General features: G+C 52.5%; 3 protein-coding genes across 5 annotated transcripts in view; all 3 read right to left on the bottom strand.

Moving 5' to 3' along the window:
* The window catches only part of LOC101933603 (zinc finger protein 850-like), an 89,289-nt gene that overhangs the window by 6,229 nt on the left and 66,156 nt on the right, over nt 1–16,904 (bottom strand). The gene's annotated exons all lie outside the window — the stretch shown is intronic.
* The window catches only part of LOC122172976 (zinc finger protein 585A-like), a 51,493-nt gene that overhangs the window by 34,317 nt on the left and 272 nt on the right, over nt 1–16,904 (bottom strand). The gene's annotated exons all lie outside the window — the stretch shown is intronic.
* On the bottom strand, nt 8,859–16,810 carry LOC101943186 (zinc finger protein 585B-like). Of its 3 annotated transcripts, none has more exons than XM_065564370.1 (5): nt 16,683–16,810; nt 15,692–15,779; nt 15,103–15,229; nt 13,005–13,118; nt 8,859–12,674 (listed from the first exon to the last, which is right to left on the bottom strand). In XM_065564370.1, the coding sequence occupies exons 2-5, from the start codon at nt 15,713–15,715 to the stop codon at nt 10,513–10,515; spliced, it is 2,427 nt and encodes an 808-aa protein (XP_065420442.1). In that variant the 5' UTR covers nt 15,716–15,779; nt 16,683–16,810; the 3' UTR covers nt 8,859–10,512. The 3 variants fall into 3 exon arrangements, with proteins under 3 accessions (XP_065420442.1, XP_065420443.1, XP_042702312.2); XM_065564371.1 differs by having other exon boundaries at nt 8,859–12,671; XM_042846378.2 differs by having other exon boundaries at nt 8,859–12,710; nt 16,683–16,809.

The following is a 16,904-nucleotide window of genomic DNA, read 5'->3' as shown; positions in this document are numbered from 1 at the left end:
AGGTGGGAGATTACCCTGCAGCCTCTCCCCACCCCAACCCACCCCATCCCATCCCAGGACAGGTATGCCTCAGTGAGGCTGCACCCGACCCTGACACAGCGCAGGGGCCAGGCCTGTCCCAGAATCACCCTGGGGCCCTGCCCCCCGTGCCAGGTGCACCAGGTGTGGGTGAGCAGGCTCAGCCCGGCAGCAGGATCCAAGTGCAGAGGGACTTAGTGTGGGGAGATCCAGGTGTGGGTAAGAGAGTTCTCTGTGGGGCAGTCTGGGCGCGGGTGGCTCAGTGGGAGATCTGGATGAACAGAAGCTCATTTGGGGGGTTCCAGGTGCAGGGGCAATGGGACTCTGCAGGTGATCCAGGTGAAGGTGTTTGGGGCTCAGCAGGGGGGGCCTACATGCAGGAGAGGTGGGGTTCATTTGGATGGGGGTCCAGGTGCAAGTGGTTGGGGCTTAGTGGGGAGGGTGTCTGGGAGGCTCATCGGGGTGGTACAGATGCGGGGGAGGTGGGGCTTGTCAGGGTGAGGGTTCGATGGGCCTGCTTAACAGGGGAGCCCCAGCATCTGCCAAGTGGATGCCACATGCTGGACTCCAGCTTCCCCCTGCCCCCACTTCTCCTATCACCTTCTCTTCCCCATCCCATGCTCCTTCTCCACAGCTCCATTTCCTCCCCATCTAACCACCTCCCTTACCCCCTCCTCTTTCCCCCTGCCCCTGTTTCCCCCGTCCCCTTCTCTTCCCCATCCCATACCCCTTCCCCACCTCTCCATCTCCTCCTCATCCCACCCCCTTCCTTCCCTCCTGTCCCCCCTTCCCCTTTTAGCGACAAGAGCCATTCTCCTCCCCAGCTGCTCCTCGCTTTTCCTCTGCCCCTTGCACGTCTCCCCTGCTCTCCCCAGGTGTGTCCATCTCTCACTGCATGGCTCAGAGCCCTGCTGCTGGAGCAGGCTGACAGCTGGCAGGGATGCTACAGAAACAGTGGCACGAACTCTGTTCTGAATATCAGCAACTCCTCAGTGTCCAACTCTGCAATCGGCTCTCCGGGTGGAGGGGAGTCGGCTGAGCTCCTGTGTACAGATCTCTCTCCATAACCAGTCCAGCCCCAGTCTGCCAGATCCCAAACCTCCAGTTTTATCAAAATCAAAATGTTTTGCAGCAGCATGTACATTTTGGTGACATGTTTATCATTTCGGTTCCTGTTGCCAACATGGTACCGTGTCATATTTCACAAAAGGTGACCAGGGGTCACGGAGTGTGGGGGAGTCAGGGCCCTGTACCCCCCACTTCCTGCGATTCACCGTGACACTCAGTCAGCCAGCAAAACAGGTTTATTAGATGACAGAAACACAGTCTCAAGTAGGGCTTGTAGGTACAACCAGGACCCCTCAGCCAGGTCCCTCTGGGGGGCAAGGATCTTAGACCACAGACTTGGGGTTCCCTGCCCCTTCCCAGCCAGTCCCAAACTGAAACTTAAAAACCCCTCCAGCAGGCTCTCTCCCTTTGTCCAGCTTCTCAGGCAAAGGTGTGGACTCCCCACCCCCTTCCTGGCTCAGGTTACAGGCTCAGGTACCATCCCTCACCTAAAGTCATCCCCTGCTCTCCCATCCCCCATGCAGACAGCCCCAGTAAAACTAAAGGACATTCCCAGGTCAATCCACCCCACTCCCTAATGCGAAACACCAGCAAACCAAAATGAACCTCCGGGATCAAAATGAAACAAGGGGGGGGGGGGGGGTCTGAACTGAAGCATTTTCAGCATTCTTGTTCCAAGGGACACTTTGATATTTCAGCTTTATTGTTCTCTTTTCAATTTTTTCCCCAAAAATTGCCAATATTCCACCAGCTCTAGTTCGGAAGTGTTCCTCTTCTAAAGTCATGGGGAGCGAGAGATACACGGGTGGGAAACTGAAGCACTGACTGACGAGCAAGAAATTCACACTGGAGTAGGGTTACCATATTTCAGCAAGCAAAAAAGAGGACGGGAGGAGCCCCGCCCTAGCCCCGCCCCTGCCCCTCCCACTTCCCGCCCCCCCAGAACCCCCAACCCTCCCCCCGTTCCTTGTCCCCTGACTGCCCCCTCCTGGGACCCCTGCCCCTAACTGCCCCCCAGGACTCCACTCCCTATCTAAGCCTCCCTGCCTCTTGTCCCCTGACTGCCCCAACCCTTATCCACACCCCCACCCCCAGACAGACCCCTGGGACTCCCACGCCCCATCCAACCACTCCCCACCCCCTGACAGCCCCCCCCAGAACTCCCAACCCATCTAAACCCCTCTGCTCCCTGTCCCCTGACTGCTCCGATCCCTCTCCGCACTCCTGCCCCCTGACAGCCCCCCCAGAACTCCCAACCCATCTAAACCCCTCTGCTCCCTGTCCCCTGACTGCTCCGATCCCTCTCCGCACTCCTGCCCCCTGACAGCCCCCCCAGAACTCCCAACCCATCTAAACCCCTCTGCTCCCTGTCCCCTGACTGCTCCGATCCCTCTCCGCACTCCTGCCCCCTGACAGCTCCCCCCCAGAACTCTCAGCCCCCCACCCCGCTCCTTGTCCCCTGACTGCCCCCTCCTGGGACCCCTGCTCCTAACTGCCCTCCAGAACCCCACCCCCTACCTAAGATTCCCTGTTCCTTGTCCCCTAACTGCCCCCTCCTAAGACCCCCCCCCAACTGCCCCCCAGGACCCTACCCCCTACCTGTACCCTGACTGCCCAAAACTTTCTCCACTCCCCCCAAAAAGCCCCCCCCCCGTTTCTTGACTGCCACCTCCAGAACCTTCCTGCCCCCTGGCCCCCTTACCCTGCTGCTCAGAACAGGGTGTTGGGCTCTGTGCGAGCCGGACACGTGGCTGAGCTCCCCAGAACAACAAAACCGGGTCCCTGGCCCTGCACAACAAAACCCGGTCCCTGGCCCGGACCGGACTGCAGGGGAGAGCTGCCCTTGTATCAGCACAAAGTGCTCTCGCTCCCGTTTTGCTACGCTGCATGGCAGAAACCGCTCCCAGTTGCAAAAGGGGAGGGCTGCACTTTGTGCTGATACACTTGCTCAGAATGCAGGGCGGATCCGGCTCCTCTACAGCTGCTCCGGAGTCCAGCCCGGGACTTCCCTGCAGCCCTCCCAGCCGCTCGGTCTGCTCTGCCAGGGGAGGGGGGAAATCCCGGACATTGTGAGTGCTTTACAAATTCCCCCCGGACGCTATTTTTAGTACAAAAAGGAGGACATGTCCGGGTAAATCCGGACGAATGGTAACCCTACACTGGAGGCAGGAACTGATTGCCACTCGCCAGAGCCCCAGTCAAGTGCTTTACCCACAAGCCCACCCTTCCTCTCCAGTCCTGTACCAGAAATCTCCATCTGATGCAGAGCCGCTTTCAGAAGCATGGGCACTGCCTCTCCTGGACCCAGCCAGGGGTGGTTTCTGTGTCCGAGCTGGGGGAGCTTGTCAACATAATTCCAAAGACACGAGAGAAATCCTCAGCCCACGTCTGGCTGATTTGTGGGCACTGGCCTCGCTTCCCTCTTTGAGATCATTTGCAGCTGCACTTTTCAAAGTCCAGGCCCAGCCATTCTCAGGCTTGTTCTGGTTCCTTTAGGGTGACCAGATTACCAGTATAAAATATCAGGACGGGGGCGGAGCCAAAAAAGGGGGGTGGCAGGAGCCGGGTGGGTGGCAGGGGCCGAATGCCTGCTGCTGCCAGGGAGCCCCATGCCTCTCCCGCCCGCTCACAGCTGTGGCTCCTTCCTGGCGGGACGCGCCCCCCCCCGCTGCCCCGGGCACATGCGGCGTGCGTCCCCCGCACCTAGTCTCCCTCCCGCCGGGAAGGAGCAGCTGGACGCACGCCGCATGTGCCCGGGGCAGGCCGGGGGGTGCGTCCCGCCGAGGAGCCGCAGCCGCGAGCAGGAGGGAGAGGCGCGGGGCTCCCCAGCAGCAGTGGGGATTCGGCCCATGCCCCTGCGCCACCCACCCAGCACCTGCCTGCTCCGCGCTGCCCCGACCGGACCCACCGTGCTGCCCCGCAGGCTGCAGGGCTGGAGCAGCCTCCAGGCTGAACTCCCAGCCCCGAGTGCAGCAGCCCGGGCAGAAGCCCTCTGGCGCGGCGGGGCGGTTCACAGCTGAGCCCCCCCGTCTCCCTCCCTTGCCAGCCCCCCTTTGCCCACCCGGTGCCCGGGTGCTGGAGCTGACTCACCAGCTCCAGGATCCAGGCACCGTCACCACCCCCTCCCTCCAGGCTTGCGCCGCCATGCTGCAAGCCTGGGAGGGAGGAGGAATGCTGGGGAAGAGGCAGGGTCAGGGCGGGGATTTGGGTAGGGAGCCAATGAGGGAAGAAGAGGGCGGAGCCGGGGCGGTGCGGGGCCCGAGCGCCAGAGCGGAAGGCAAAATTTCTTCTTTGTCCAGTGTCCTGACCAAACATTGGTCGGGACGCGGGACAAAGAAGCAAATATCGGGACAGTCCCGATAAAATCGGGACGTCTGGTCACCCTAGGTTCCTTTAATAGGTTGATTAGCTTGTGCTGTCACTAATTATTGCTACACCCTTTCAGCCTAAAATAGCAGCAGAGCCTCCTTGAAAGACTAAAAACTCCTTCCGGCTCTCCCCTCTGAATCCCAAAGCGGTGTTTAAAATAATGACCAGAGATTGATCACTGGCTGGATTTTCTTCGGGTTTCTTCTGCAGCAAAGGCAGACTTTGAAATGCACAAACTAGAAATACTCCCGGCTGAAATGCTGGTTAAACAGCCACTGCCCAGAAACTCGTGCAACCCAAATCATGACATTAATGCTCGGATAAGCCATTGGCTGTGTTGGCTCATACACCTCTTCCCCTGGATTCCAGTCTCACTGCACTAGTTGCCTGCCTGGATACGGTGGCAGAAACCTTATTACAAAGAAAACAAACTCAAGTGCCTTTATATTTTAAAGTAATTAGCCACTGGACCAATGTACCCAGGGTTCTGGTGGATTCTCCCTTGCTGCCCATTGTTAATTCAAGATGGGATGTTTTTCTAAAAGCTCTGCGGTAGGAATTATTTGGGGGCAGGTCTCTGGACTGGTCTAGAGGAGGGCAGATGAGATTATATCTCTATGATCCCTTCTGGCCTTGGAATCTAGGCATTAGTCTGATTTCTCTGCTTGCTGGAGGGTCGGACACATGGAGTGGGTCTGATCTCCCTGGGGGAAGCAGGAATTACACTGATGCCCAGTGTGGAGGCAGAGCTGGGGCTGTGAACTAAAAGCAATTACGTGGATTCACATTGCAGCTCGCTCTGCCTTCCCCGGCACCTGTGGAATGCAAGAGGAGCTGAACTCAGGTCTCCTTTCAACACTAAGCAGAAAGGGTTTGGGGGGGGACCTTCAGGGGACCCCAGCCTCTCCACATACAGCTGCTGATCAGAGTGATCACATATGTCAATCAAGTTTCACATCTATAGTGAAGGGGTGATCGCAGTGCTGCGGGGGGACACCGGAAAGGTATTTCTCTGAGTCCAATGGATGTGAAATCAGCTGCGCACTAACGCTGGTAGGGCCCCCGCTAGCCCATGCTGACAGGGCCAGTGCAAGGATATTTTGCGCCCTAGGCTAAACTTCCACCTTTCGCCTCCCACCCCCACCCCTCCCCCCGGAGCATCGCTTATTATAAACTTTCAAAAATGAATACTGCATAATATGGCATTGTTCATTAGAATTAATACATATTCAGCTTGGAAATGTATTAATTTCATGATTTAGATTACATATTTAATGAAAATAAATGAATAACCTGACAGGGCGTGGGGCTGGCTTGGGGCAGGGGGGTGCAGCAGTGGTTGGCTGGAGACAGCGGGGTGCGGCAGGGGCTGGCTGGCTTCGGGCAAGGCAGGGAATGCGGAGCTGGTTGGAGATTGGGTTCTGGATGGGATGGAGATGGGGGTGTGGGGCTAACTGGCTTTGGGTACAGGGGTGCGGCAGGGGCTGGCTGGCTTCGGGCAGGGCAGGGGATGCGGAGCTGGTTGGAGATGGGGTGAGGGGTTGGATGGAGATGGGGGTGTGGGGCTGGCTGGCTTTGGGTACGGGGGTGCGGCAGGGGCTGGCTGCCTTCGGGCAGGGCAGGGGATGGAGAGATGGTTGGAGATGTGGTGTGGGGCTGGCTGGCTTCGGCGAGGGTGTGCTGCAGGGGTTGGATGGAGGTGAGGGAGCGGGGTTGGATGGAGGCGGCGGGGCGGGGCGGGCTGCAGGCAGGGCAGGGGGTGCAGCAGGGGCTGGCTGAGGGCATGGTGGCGGGTACCAGGGCCGTCCCTAGATATTCTTGGGCCCTGTGCAGTCCCCCCCCCCACATGGGGGGTGCCCCAGGCCTCCGTGGGGGAAGCGGGAGCTGGGCGGGAGGCTTCCAGGGGGTCGGGGATGGCTTGGGGGGCAGGGGGAAACTACGCCCCCAGCGCTCCCCGGTGGCGCAGCTGAGGCCAGGTCACTGTACTTCCTGCTGACGGTGAGTGCAGCCCCGGCCCTGCTGCAGAGCTCAGGGGAATGGGGGCAGGGCGGGGCTGAGCAGGGGCTGGGCCCTGGGGAAGACCAGAGCAGTAAGGAGCAGTGCAGAGCCCCCGGGGGCCGGAGGAGGAATGACATCACTTCCCGGTAGGCCGGAGATGATCAAAGAGGGTTACACATTTAGCCGGCGCGGGGTGAGCATCCCAGACATTTTGGGCACCACTTTTTGGCTCCCTCAAATCTTGGCATCCTAGGCGGCTGCCTAGTTTGTTAGTGGAGGCACCCACTCTGCGTGCTGGTAGCCACAGGAGAGAGTGGTGGGGGGCGAAGAAGAGCAGGCCGTTACTGCCACTCTGTGGGCACGGGGGAAGCACAAACAGCGTCTGTGGGATGCCAGGGCAGTTCACAGTCTGTCCCTCCCATGTCCCAGGCCTCCTGCCTAGGCCCTGACTGTGCTGCAGGGATTCTGTGGGTCAGACACGTGCTTTGGCAGTGGCCACATGCCCTCAGGCTCTAGGTGACAGGACCTTTCTTCCCAGTGTCCCCGGAAAGGTGCAAATCCAGAAGGCAAAAAAAAGCCCCCCCCCCTTTGTTATCTGTGTAAGACGATTGAGGGGGCAGGGGGGCAGATTCATGATCTTTGAGCACTTCTGGCTGCTGACCTAGTTCTGTCCCTGCCCTACCCCAGGTTTCCACGGGATGCAAGCCATGGACTGGGACACCCCCGGAGGTTGGGGGGGGAATTCCAGTATGACGGGGATGAATTCATCAGCTTCCACGTCCCACCTCAGGCCCCTTACCCCTGTCTGCATCCCGACTCCCCCCCTCCCAGAGCCATGGTCCTGCTCCTGGCCCCACTCAAGGGGATGTGGGGGCACAGTCAGGGATAAGAGGGGGGCACCAAACCCCTACTCTAAAAAGTGTCCACTGGGCCCAGAGCAATTCCAGCATCTCCCCCTGTGCTTTGCCAGGCCAAACCAGTCATGGTGGCATCCGGAATGCTGGGCGGGGGAGAGAGCCGGGATCCTGGGCTGGGGCCTGTGTTGTGAATTCCTTTAATGTTTAACCAATACATGAAATGGTTACTTCTTTAAAATGCTATTTACATCCCTAGTCCGGACACCTGCTTTGTAACTTCTGAGCCCTTAGGCAGAAACCTCCACCTATGCCCAAAGCTTCAGTGATACTTGAGGTAAAAGAATTCCACTCTGGCTGCTGGGTGAGGCAGACCCCCCTCCTTCCCTATGGGGTGAGGGAGCTGCCCTTTTATCTCTCCCTCTCCTTCACCCTGACCCCCACCCTCTTTCTGTCCCTCCTCCTGCCAGTCTGCTCTTGCTTTCACAGCCACCCCCCCCACATCCCTCCTTTCCCTCACAGTGACCCTTCCCCCCACACACACTCTCAGTTTCCTCTGCAGCTCTGTTCCCATCTTGCCCATAAGTATTCTCTATTCCCCTGCATTGCCCCATCCCCACCCTGTCCTGTCCACTGCATCCTCCTCCTGCCCCTGACCCATCCCTAATCCCCCCTCATATACACCCCCTTCCAAACTTCAGCTCTCTTTCAGCTCCCCCTAGTTGTGGCTGTCCCTGCCCCCAGCACAGCATGGGTTGGCTTCCCTATGCTCTGCACACAGTGGGAGCTGGCAGGTGTGTATAGGAAACCGTTCCCTGTAGGAATTTGCTACCTGCACCAGTTGCGGATATGTAAATGGTTTATAAGAAACGGCTATTGTAAAGAAAACTGCTCTTGGATGTAGCAAATGACTACAGATAGACCATTCCTGGCAGGTGTTTGTCAGCTGCATAACCCCTCGACCAGTCAATTTTTTCCCCCTGCTCAGACTCTAGCTGCCACCCTCCTCCTCCACTTAGGGCAGGGTGAAGGGTGGTGGCACATCCCTACATGGAGCAGTTTTCTGTACTGCACCTGCAGGAGAGTTAATTAATCCACCCCAATGGACGATTTTTGCTATGTCTCTGGGAGAAGCTTAAAAAAAATGCCAATTGACTCTCCTTTGGCAGGAGGCAGGTATGACGGTTTAGAACACAGAAACCCCCTTGGAGGCTACCAACTCATGTGCCAAGGTTAATTCTGCCCCTGCTTTCCCTGCCAGCTTGGAACTCCAGCACCCTGTCTTGTTGAGCCAGACACACCAGCCTGCTCCAACACAGACCCAGGGGCTGAACCTTGTGCCCCAAACTGCAGACTTAACTGAAAACAACTTAAGAAGTGTTCCTGTTTTTAAAACTCAGATGCCAAACTCCCAATGGGGTCCAAAACACAAATGAATCCATTTTACCCTATATAAAGCTTATACAGGGTAAACTCATAAATTGTTCGCCTTATATAACACTGATATGAACAGCTGTCCCCCACCCCCCAAGTATTAATACATACTCTGGGTTAATTAATAAGTACAAAGTGATTTTATTAAATACAGAAAGTAGGATTTAAGTGGTTCCAAGTAGTAGCAGACAAAGTGAATTACCAAGCAAAATCAAACAAAACACTCATGTCTAACCTAATACAGTAAGAAAGTGATTACAGATAAAATCTCTCCCTCAGATGTTTCAATAAGCTTCTATCACACACTGGACGCCTTCCTAGTCTGGGCACAATCCTTTCCCCTGGTACAGCCCGTATTCCAGCTCAGGTGGTAGCTAGGGGATTTCTCATGATTGCAGCCCCATTTGTTCTGTTCCACCCACTTACTGGTATATATCTTTTGCATAAGGCAGGAATCCTTTGTCCCTCTGGGTTCCCACCCCTCCTTCTCAATGGAAAAACACCAGGTTAAAGATGGATTCCAGTTTAGGTGACATGATCACATGTCATTGTAAGACCCCAAGCCATCATTCCTCCCAGCCTGAATCACAGGAAGGCCTGATGCAAACAAAGCCATTCACAGTCAATTGTCCTGGCTGATGGGAGCCATCAAGATTCCAAACCACCATTAATGGCCCACACTTTGCATAATTACAATAGCCCCTCAGAGTTATAGTTCATATTTCTAGTTTCAGATACTAGAGTGATACATTTATACAAATAGGGTGACTACACTCAGAAGATTATAAACTGTGTCATTATACCTTACAAGAGACCTTTTGCATGAAGCATATTTTAGTTACATTATATTCACACTCATCAGCATACTTTCATAAAATCATATAGAGTGCAACGTCACAGCAGGAAAATGGAAAATGACAGCCACAGGGGATTTCTCTGGCAGATAAGATTTCCTGATAAAGAGATTGCACTACAGTACTTGTATGAGATGAATTGAAAAATACTATTTTTGTTTGTGATCACTGTGCACTTTCTATTCTTGTTGTGAGAGAAATCAACATATATGAAAACGCAGAATAACATCCAAAAACATTTAACAAATTTCAATTGGTATTCTATTATTTAACAATGTGATCCATTGAGATTAATTTTAATACACACCATTATGATTTTCAGTTAATTGCAATTAATCCACTACACTACTATTGTGTTCCAAGTTTTTAACAATACAAGTTCACATTTCAAAGTTCTAGTCTATATAACTTGGAATGGCCACAAATACCATTTACACATTTTTCGAACATGTTTTTAAAAGTTGAATCTGGGTCAAATAGTCTGCAAGGTTCTTAACTCTTTCTGGCCAGGTGTCACACAAGTTTAGATCGTGTGTGAATTCTCCAATGTTTAATGAGGTCTGATCACTGTCTGAAACATTTATTACAGTCCAGTAGTTATGGAGTCTTGGTCTTGTGTAGATTCTCTGATGAAAAACAAGGACTGATCAGTTTCTGAAATGTTTCCCACAGTCTAAGCACTTATGGGGTCTCTTTCCAATGTGGATTGCTGGATGTTTAACAATGTTTGACCTCCATATAAAACTCTTTCCACAGGCTAAGCAGTTACGGGGTGTCTCCCTGGGTGGATTCTCTGATGTAAATCAAGGGCTGACATCTATTTGAAATGTTTTTCCATAGTTTAAGCACTATGTGTGTTTTGCCTGATGTTTAGAAGGGCTGATCTGATTCTGAAAACTTTCCCAGAGTCCAAGCACTTATGGTCTTCCCCTTGTATGGACTGCCTGATGTTTAAAAAGGGTTGAACTCTGCATGAATCTTTTTCCACAGTCTGAGCACTGATGGGGTCTCTCTCCTGTGTGGACTACTTTATGCCTAACAAGGGCTGACTGCCGAATGAAACTTTTCCCACAGTCTAAGCACTTATGGGGTCTCTCTCCTGTGTGGATTGCCTGATGATTAAGAAGGGTTGATCTCCTTATGAAACTCTTCCCACAGTCTAAGCACTTGTGCGGTCTCTCTCCTGTGTGGATTACCTGATGTTTAACAAGGTCCGACCTCTGTATGAAACTTTTCCCACAGTCCAAGCACTTATGGGGTCTCTCTCCTGTGTGGATTCTCTGATGTGTTTTAAGATGTGATCTCTGTGTGAAACTTTTCCCACAGTCCAAGCACTTATAGGGTCTCTCTCCTGTATGGATTGCCTGATGTTTTACAAGGTCTGACCCCTGTATGAAACTTTTTCTACAGTCTAAGCACGTATGGGGTCTCTCTCCTGAATGGATTGCCTGATGTTTTACAAGGTCTGACCTGTGTATGAAACTTTTTCCACAGTTTAAGCATTTATGGGATCTCTCTCCTGTGTGGACTGCTTGATGTTTCACAAGGGCTGACTTCCATATAAAATTTTTTCCACAGTCTAAGCACTTATGGGATCTCTCACCTGTGTGGATCTTCTGATGTGTTATAAGATTTGACCTCTGTATGAAACTTTTTCCACAGTCTAAGCATGTATGGGATCTCTCTCCTGTGTGGATTGCCTGATGTTTTAAAAGGTATGACCTCTGTATGAAACTTTTTCCGCAGTCTAAGCACTTATGGGATCTCTCTCCAGTGTGAATTGCCTGATGATTAGCAAGGCCTGACTTCCATACAAAACTCTTCCCACAGTCTAAGCACTTATGGGATCTCTCTCCTGTGTGGATTGCCTGATGTTTCACAAGGTTTGACCTCTGTATGAAACTTTTCCCACAATCTAAGCACTTATAGGGTCTCTCTCCAGTGTGGATTGCCTGATGTTTGACAAGGGCTGACCTCCGTATAAAACTTTTCCCACATTCCAAGCACTTATGTGGTCTCTCTCCTGTGTGGATTGCCTGATGTTTAACAAGGTCTGACCTCTGTATGAAACTTTTTCCACAGTCTAAGCACTTATGGGGTCTCTCTCCTGTATGGATTGCCTGATGATTAGCAAGGCCTGACTTCCATATAAAACTTTTCCCACAGTCTAAACACTTATGGGGTCTCTCTCCAGTGTGGACTGTCTGATGTTTGACAAGGGCCGACCTCCGTATAAAACTTTTCCCACAGTCCAAGCACTTATGAGGTCTCTCTCCAGTGTGAATAGCCTGATGTTTAACAAGGTCTGACCTATGTACAAAACTTTTACCACAGTGTAAGCACTTATGGGGTCTCTCTCCTGTGTGGATCCACTGATGTTGTTTAAGATTTGATCTGTGTGTGAAACTTTTCCCACAGTCCAAGCACTTATGAGGTCTCTCTCCTGTGTGGACTGCCTGATGATTCAGTAGGGTTGACCTCTGTACGAAACTTTTTCCACAGTCTAAGCACTTATGGGGTCTCTCTCCTGTGTGGATAGCCTGATGTCTGACAACGTCTGACTTCCATATAAAACTTTTCCCACAGTCTAAGCACTTATGGGGTCTCTCTCCTATGTGGCTTATCTGATGTGTAGTCAGTGCTGATTTCCAATTCAAAGAGTTCCTGCCCTTAAGGTATTGATAGGGTTTCTGTCCTGTGTGGTTTCCCCCATGGTCCAAGCATTGAAGTGATTTCTCTCCAGTATAAATTGTCTGAGGTGAAACAAACTGTGGTCTCACAACAAATCCTTTTCCATAACCGAGGCATTCATAGGGTTTGTCTTCCTTAGGGGTTGTGTGATGGGCTGTGGGATCCCAGTATCCTTCCCCACAGATAATAGATTCATCCATCTGCTCCCTTGAGTGGTTTCTCAGCAGCATCTCTGAGCTCTGCCAATTTCCCCAGGCTTGTCCCTGTTCCAAGCACTGGGAAAAATTCTCTTCAGCTCTTCCCTCAAAGGTCCCCTGTGATTCCCCATGTCCAGGAACTTCCTGCTGTTGATTCCCCTCCTTTTTCTCACTCACTGTCTCGTCACCTGCTGGGAGAGAGACAATCCAGACAGGCATCATTGTGCCTGGGAGAAAGAAAGAGGAATATCACTGAGGGGAAACCCAACATACTAAAGCTCCACAGAGGTAGCAATTGGATTCTACATCCACTTCCCACCCAAACTTTTACAAAGAAGGAACGTTGGGAAGGAAAGACCTGCAGGTAACAGGACACGTGGGAAGCGATGTCAGTCATATCTGCTGACTGTAGCCCTGCCCTAGGCGAGATGAGGAAGAACCGAGGGCACTTACTGCTACCATATTTTTGGGATTGTCAACATTTCCATCGTTCACCAGATGGTTTCTGTGTCAGTCCTCACCTGTGTGGGCACTTCTTGGGATCTCTCTTTCCTCGCAGGCCTGGAGATCGGGCACCCACGGATCTTCTCCTCGTTCCAGCCGGCTTATCAGGTCAGGTTTGGGAAGGGGGAATCCTGTGCAGGTGGTGAAATCAGAGAAGATCAGGGTGTGTGGAGGACTGGGAGAGTGTCTGTCAAAATGGAACCTCTCTCTCTGCTGTGCTGGGGGAACATAGAATCCAAGAGGATGGGAACATGGTCACTGAGCTCCCTCGGGGGAGGCAGACGTCTGGGGAGGTGGGGGGAATTGTGATGCCCTAACCAGGAGTTCCTAGGATCTGTGCTCTCTGGGGGCCTTGCTGACGCACACCCAGCTCTGGACTTAAAGCCCTGCCTATTTCTAAACCGGCAGAGCCCAGAATTATCTGCATGGCTGGAGCTGTTACCAAAGAGGGAGGTGAACAGGGATTCTGTGTGTGAATGAGAAACAACACAGACAGGATAATACATGGCTTCTCCACCAGGAAAGCTAGTGGGGGGTCGGGTGGGAATGATTTTGTATATCCCTTAGGTTTTGACACCATTTCGAGAGTGTACAGAAATAAAAACAACCCAGGAAACTACAGACCAGTTAGTTTAACTTCTGTGCCAGGGAAGATAATGGAGCAAGTAATTAAGGAAATCATCTGCAAACACTTGGAAGGTGGTAAGGTGATAGAGAATAGCCAGCATGGATTTGTAAAGAACAAATCATGTCAAAGCAATTGGATAGCTTTCTTTGATAGGATAACAAGTCTTGTGGATAAGTGAGAAGCGGTGCATGTGGTATACCTAAATTTTAGTAAGGCAATTCATATGGTCTTGCATAATATTCTTATCAATAAACTAGGTAAATACAACTTAGATGGGGCTACTATAAGGTGGGTACATAACTGGCTGGATAACCGTTCTCAGAGAGTTGTTATTAATGGTTCCCAATATTGCTGGAAAGGTATCAGAAGTGGGGTTCTCCAGGGGTCTGTTTTGGGACTGGCTCTGTTCAATATCTTCATTAACGACTTAGATATTGGCATAGAAAGTACACTTATCAAGTTTGCAGATGATACCAAACTGGGAGGGAATGCAACTGCTTTGGAGGATAGGGTCATAATTCAAAATGATCTGGACAAATTGGAGAAATGGTCTGAGGTAAACAGGATGAAGTTCAATAAAGACAAATGCAAAGTGCTCCACTTAGGAAGGAACAATCAGTTTCACACATACAGAATGGGAAGAGACTGTCTAGGAAGGAGTATGGCTGAAAGGGATCTACAGGTTATAGTGGACCACAAGCTAAATATGAGTCAACAGTGTGACGCTGTTGCAAAAAAGCAAACATGATTCTGGGATGCATTAACAGGTGTGTTGTGAGCAAGACACGAGAAGTCATTCTTCCGCTCTACTCTGCTCTGGTTAGGCCTCAACTGGAGTACTGTGTCCAGTTCTGGGCACCGCATTTCAAGAAAGATGTGGAGAAATTGGAGAGGGTCCAGAGAAGAGCAACAAGAATTATTAAAGGTCTAGAGAACATGACCTATGAAGGAAGGCTGAAAGAATTGGGTTTGTTTAGTTTGGAAAAGAGAAGACTGAGAGGGGACATGATAGCAGTTTTCAGGTATCTAAAAAGGTGTCATAAGAGGAGGGAGAAAACTTGTTCATCTTAACCTCTAAGGATAGAACAAGAAGCAATGGGCTTAAACTGCAGCAAGGGAGGTCTAGGTTGGACATCAGGAAAAAGTTCCTAACTGTCAGGGTGGTTAAACACTGGAATAAATTGCCTAGGAAGGTTGTGGAATCTCCATCTCTGGAGATATTTAAGAGTAGGTTAGATAAATGTCTATCATGGATGGTCTAGACAGTATTTAGTCCTGCCATGAGGGCAGGGGACTGGAGTCGATGACCTCTCAAGGTCTCTTCCAGTCCTAGAATCTATGAAAGTCTATGAAAGTCTCTCTCACATGGCAGCTGTGCATTACGGAGCCCATTCTTCTCCAATCTAACTGAGCAGGGAAGAACCTGACCAGTGTCAGACACGCAGACCGCACAGCTTCTAATAACCGAGGGGACGGGAATCCCTTACCCAGCGAGGTCACCATCTCGTAATTCTCCTGCATAACGTCCCTGTAGAGGGCTCTCTGAGCGGGGTCCAGCAGAGCCCCCTGCCCCTGGGTGAAATACACAGCCACCTCCTCGAACGTCACCAGCCCCTGAAACAACAAAGGGCTGGAGAAGCTGAATCCCCCCCCGCCCCCCGCCCCCTGCTCAGAGCAGCCCGGAGGCTTCAGGGGGTGGGGAGAAGGTGGGACCTCCTTGTCCCCCACAGCAGACGGAGGTGGGCAGGGTCTTCTCATTTCCCACCCGCCTGCCATCCACAGGCTGATACGTGAAGCAGCGCTCCGAGCCAGGGACAGGGAAAGGAACCTCGACAGCTTCCCTTCGTATTTCACAGCAGCCTCTGCCCAGTGGGATGTTTCCTGGGTCACAAATGGGGGAAAGTTCCCCCTACCCCCGCCAATGGTCCTGTTCACAAAATCAGGCCCAGGTTGATCATGTTCCAGCAGGTTTATCACACTCTGTCCATTCCCTGCCTCACACTGTGTTTCCTGCCCCTCCCCGTCTACAACAAATCCTCCCCTCCTCACCCCCACAGTTCCCTGTAAATCCCTTACCTGAACTGTCTCCATCACAGCCATTTCCCTTCCCTGTCTCCTGGAAGACGGGACGACCTGGAGCGAAACGTGGACGTGATTCCTTAGCCTGTTGGGGAGAGAGGAGCAATGGGGGAGGTTATGGAAGGGGCTTGAGTCATTAGCCCCCCCCCGCCTCCGCAGACAGAAGCTCTGGGCTCTGTCGCGCTGGGAAAATCCTCAGTCACTTTACACAGACTCGGCCCCTCCCCCCAGCACTGAACACCCTGTGACACCAGTAGGTCCTGAAAGGGGCCCTTTGTGCAGAGTCATTTGCCTGCCCAGCTCCAGCCCTTTCCCCAGGTCTCTCCATCACCTGCAGGCTGAGGCTCAGACTCAGGGGCTGGTATGGTTAGAGGGGTTCCAGCCATTGGAGAACGTGCCCTTGAGCTGGTCTCAGAGGGGTGTGATGAAGAGGGAATGTTTTTAATATTTTCTCTGAAGACTGTGTGTGTGCCTCAGTTTCCCCATGTGTTACTCAAGTATTGAATTGGTGGAATGCAGGTGTGTGATCATTGCGGAGACCTATAGAGGGCAGGTGTCACTGCAGAGTGGCTGCCTGGGCACAGAGAATGGCGAAACATTCTCTATTCTGGCAAGCAATGGCTCGAGTCTGTCCTCTGCAAGGAGCCAGCCCCAGATGTTGGAGAACAAAGAGATAGGGGGAGGCCAGGTGACCTGTTTTTCTGGTAAAGTGAGAAAGCACGGAGCAGGGGCAGCCGGACGTCACTGAAGATGGGGGGCTGAAAGCGCGTCAGTCTCTTGTTTTGGGACTCAGCGGGGAGAGCCCAGGGCTGGATCCAGTTTCTGGATTTTCCCCAGGATGGACTTTGCTGAATGGTCCTGTTTTCTGTGCTAACAAGATCTGTTCTATGTTTTCTGTGCTAACAAGGTCCTGCCTCCCCCCACCGCCTGTACCCCATTCTTCTCCCCAGCTCGTAGTCCCAGGCAGCGGGGCTGAAACAATCTGTACCAGATGCGGGGCGTTGAGAGCCATTGAACCAAACTGTAAATCCTGGATAGGCTGGAAACCCCTTCAAGCCAGGGGGGGCGACTGGGCCTCACCAGCGTTGATCCAGTGCCTGTGCTTCCCCCCGGCCCTGATTGTGCCCCGGGCCCCGCTCCTTCCCCGGCCCCCAGCTGGGGCCCCAAACCCTGCATTCAGTTTGCCCCCTGGCCCACCCCCTCATATCTC

Source organism: Chrysemys picta, chromosome 12 (genome assembly GCF_011386835.1).
Source record: "Chrysemys picta bellii isolate R12L10 chromosome 12, ASM1138683v2, whole genome shotgun sequence".
In the NCBI taxonomy this organism is placed as follows: Eukaryota; Metazoa; Chordata; order Testudines; family Emydidae; genus Chrysemys; species Chrysemys picta.
The sequence above is the reverse complement of the archived record's forward strand: the minus strand, read 5'-3'. Positions and strand labels throughout refer to the sequence as shown.

Excerpts from the sequence above, each read along its gene's own strand:
- LOC101943186 (XM_042846378.2), bottom strand. The coding sequence starts at position 15,715 with ATGGCTGTGATGGAGACAGTTCAG. Across the intron at positions 13,119-15,102 it reads CGAGATGGTGACCTCGCTGG|GATTCCCCCTTCCCAAACCT; the intron begins GTAAGGGATTCC and ends CCACCTGCACAG. Across the intron at positions 12,711-13,004 it reads CCCAAGAAGTGCCCACACAG|GCACAATGATGCCTGTCTGG; the intron begins GTGAGGACTGAC and ends TCTTTCTCCCAG.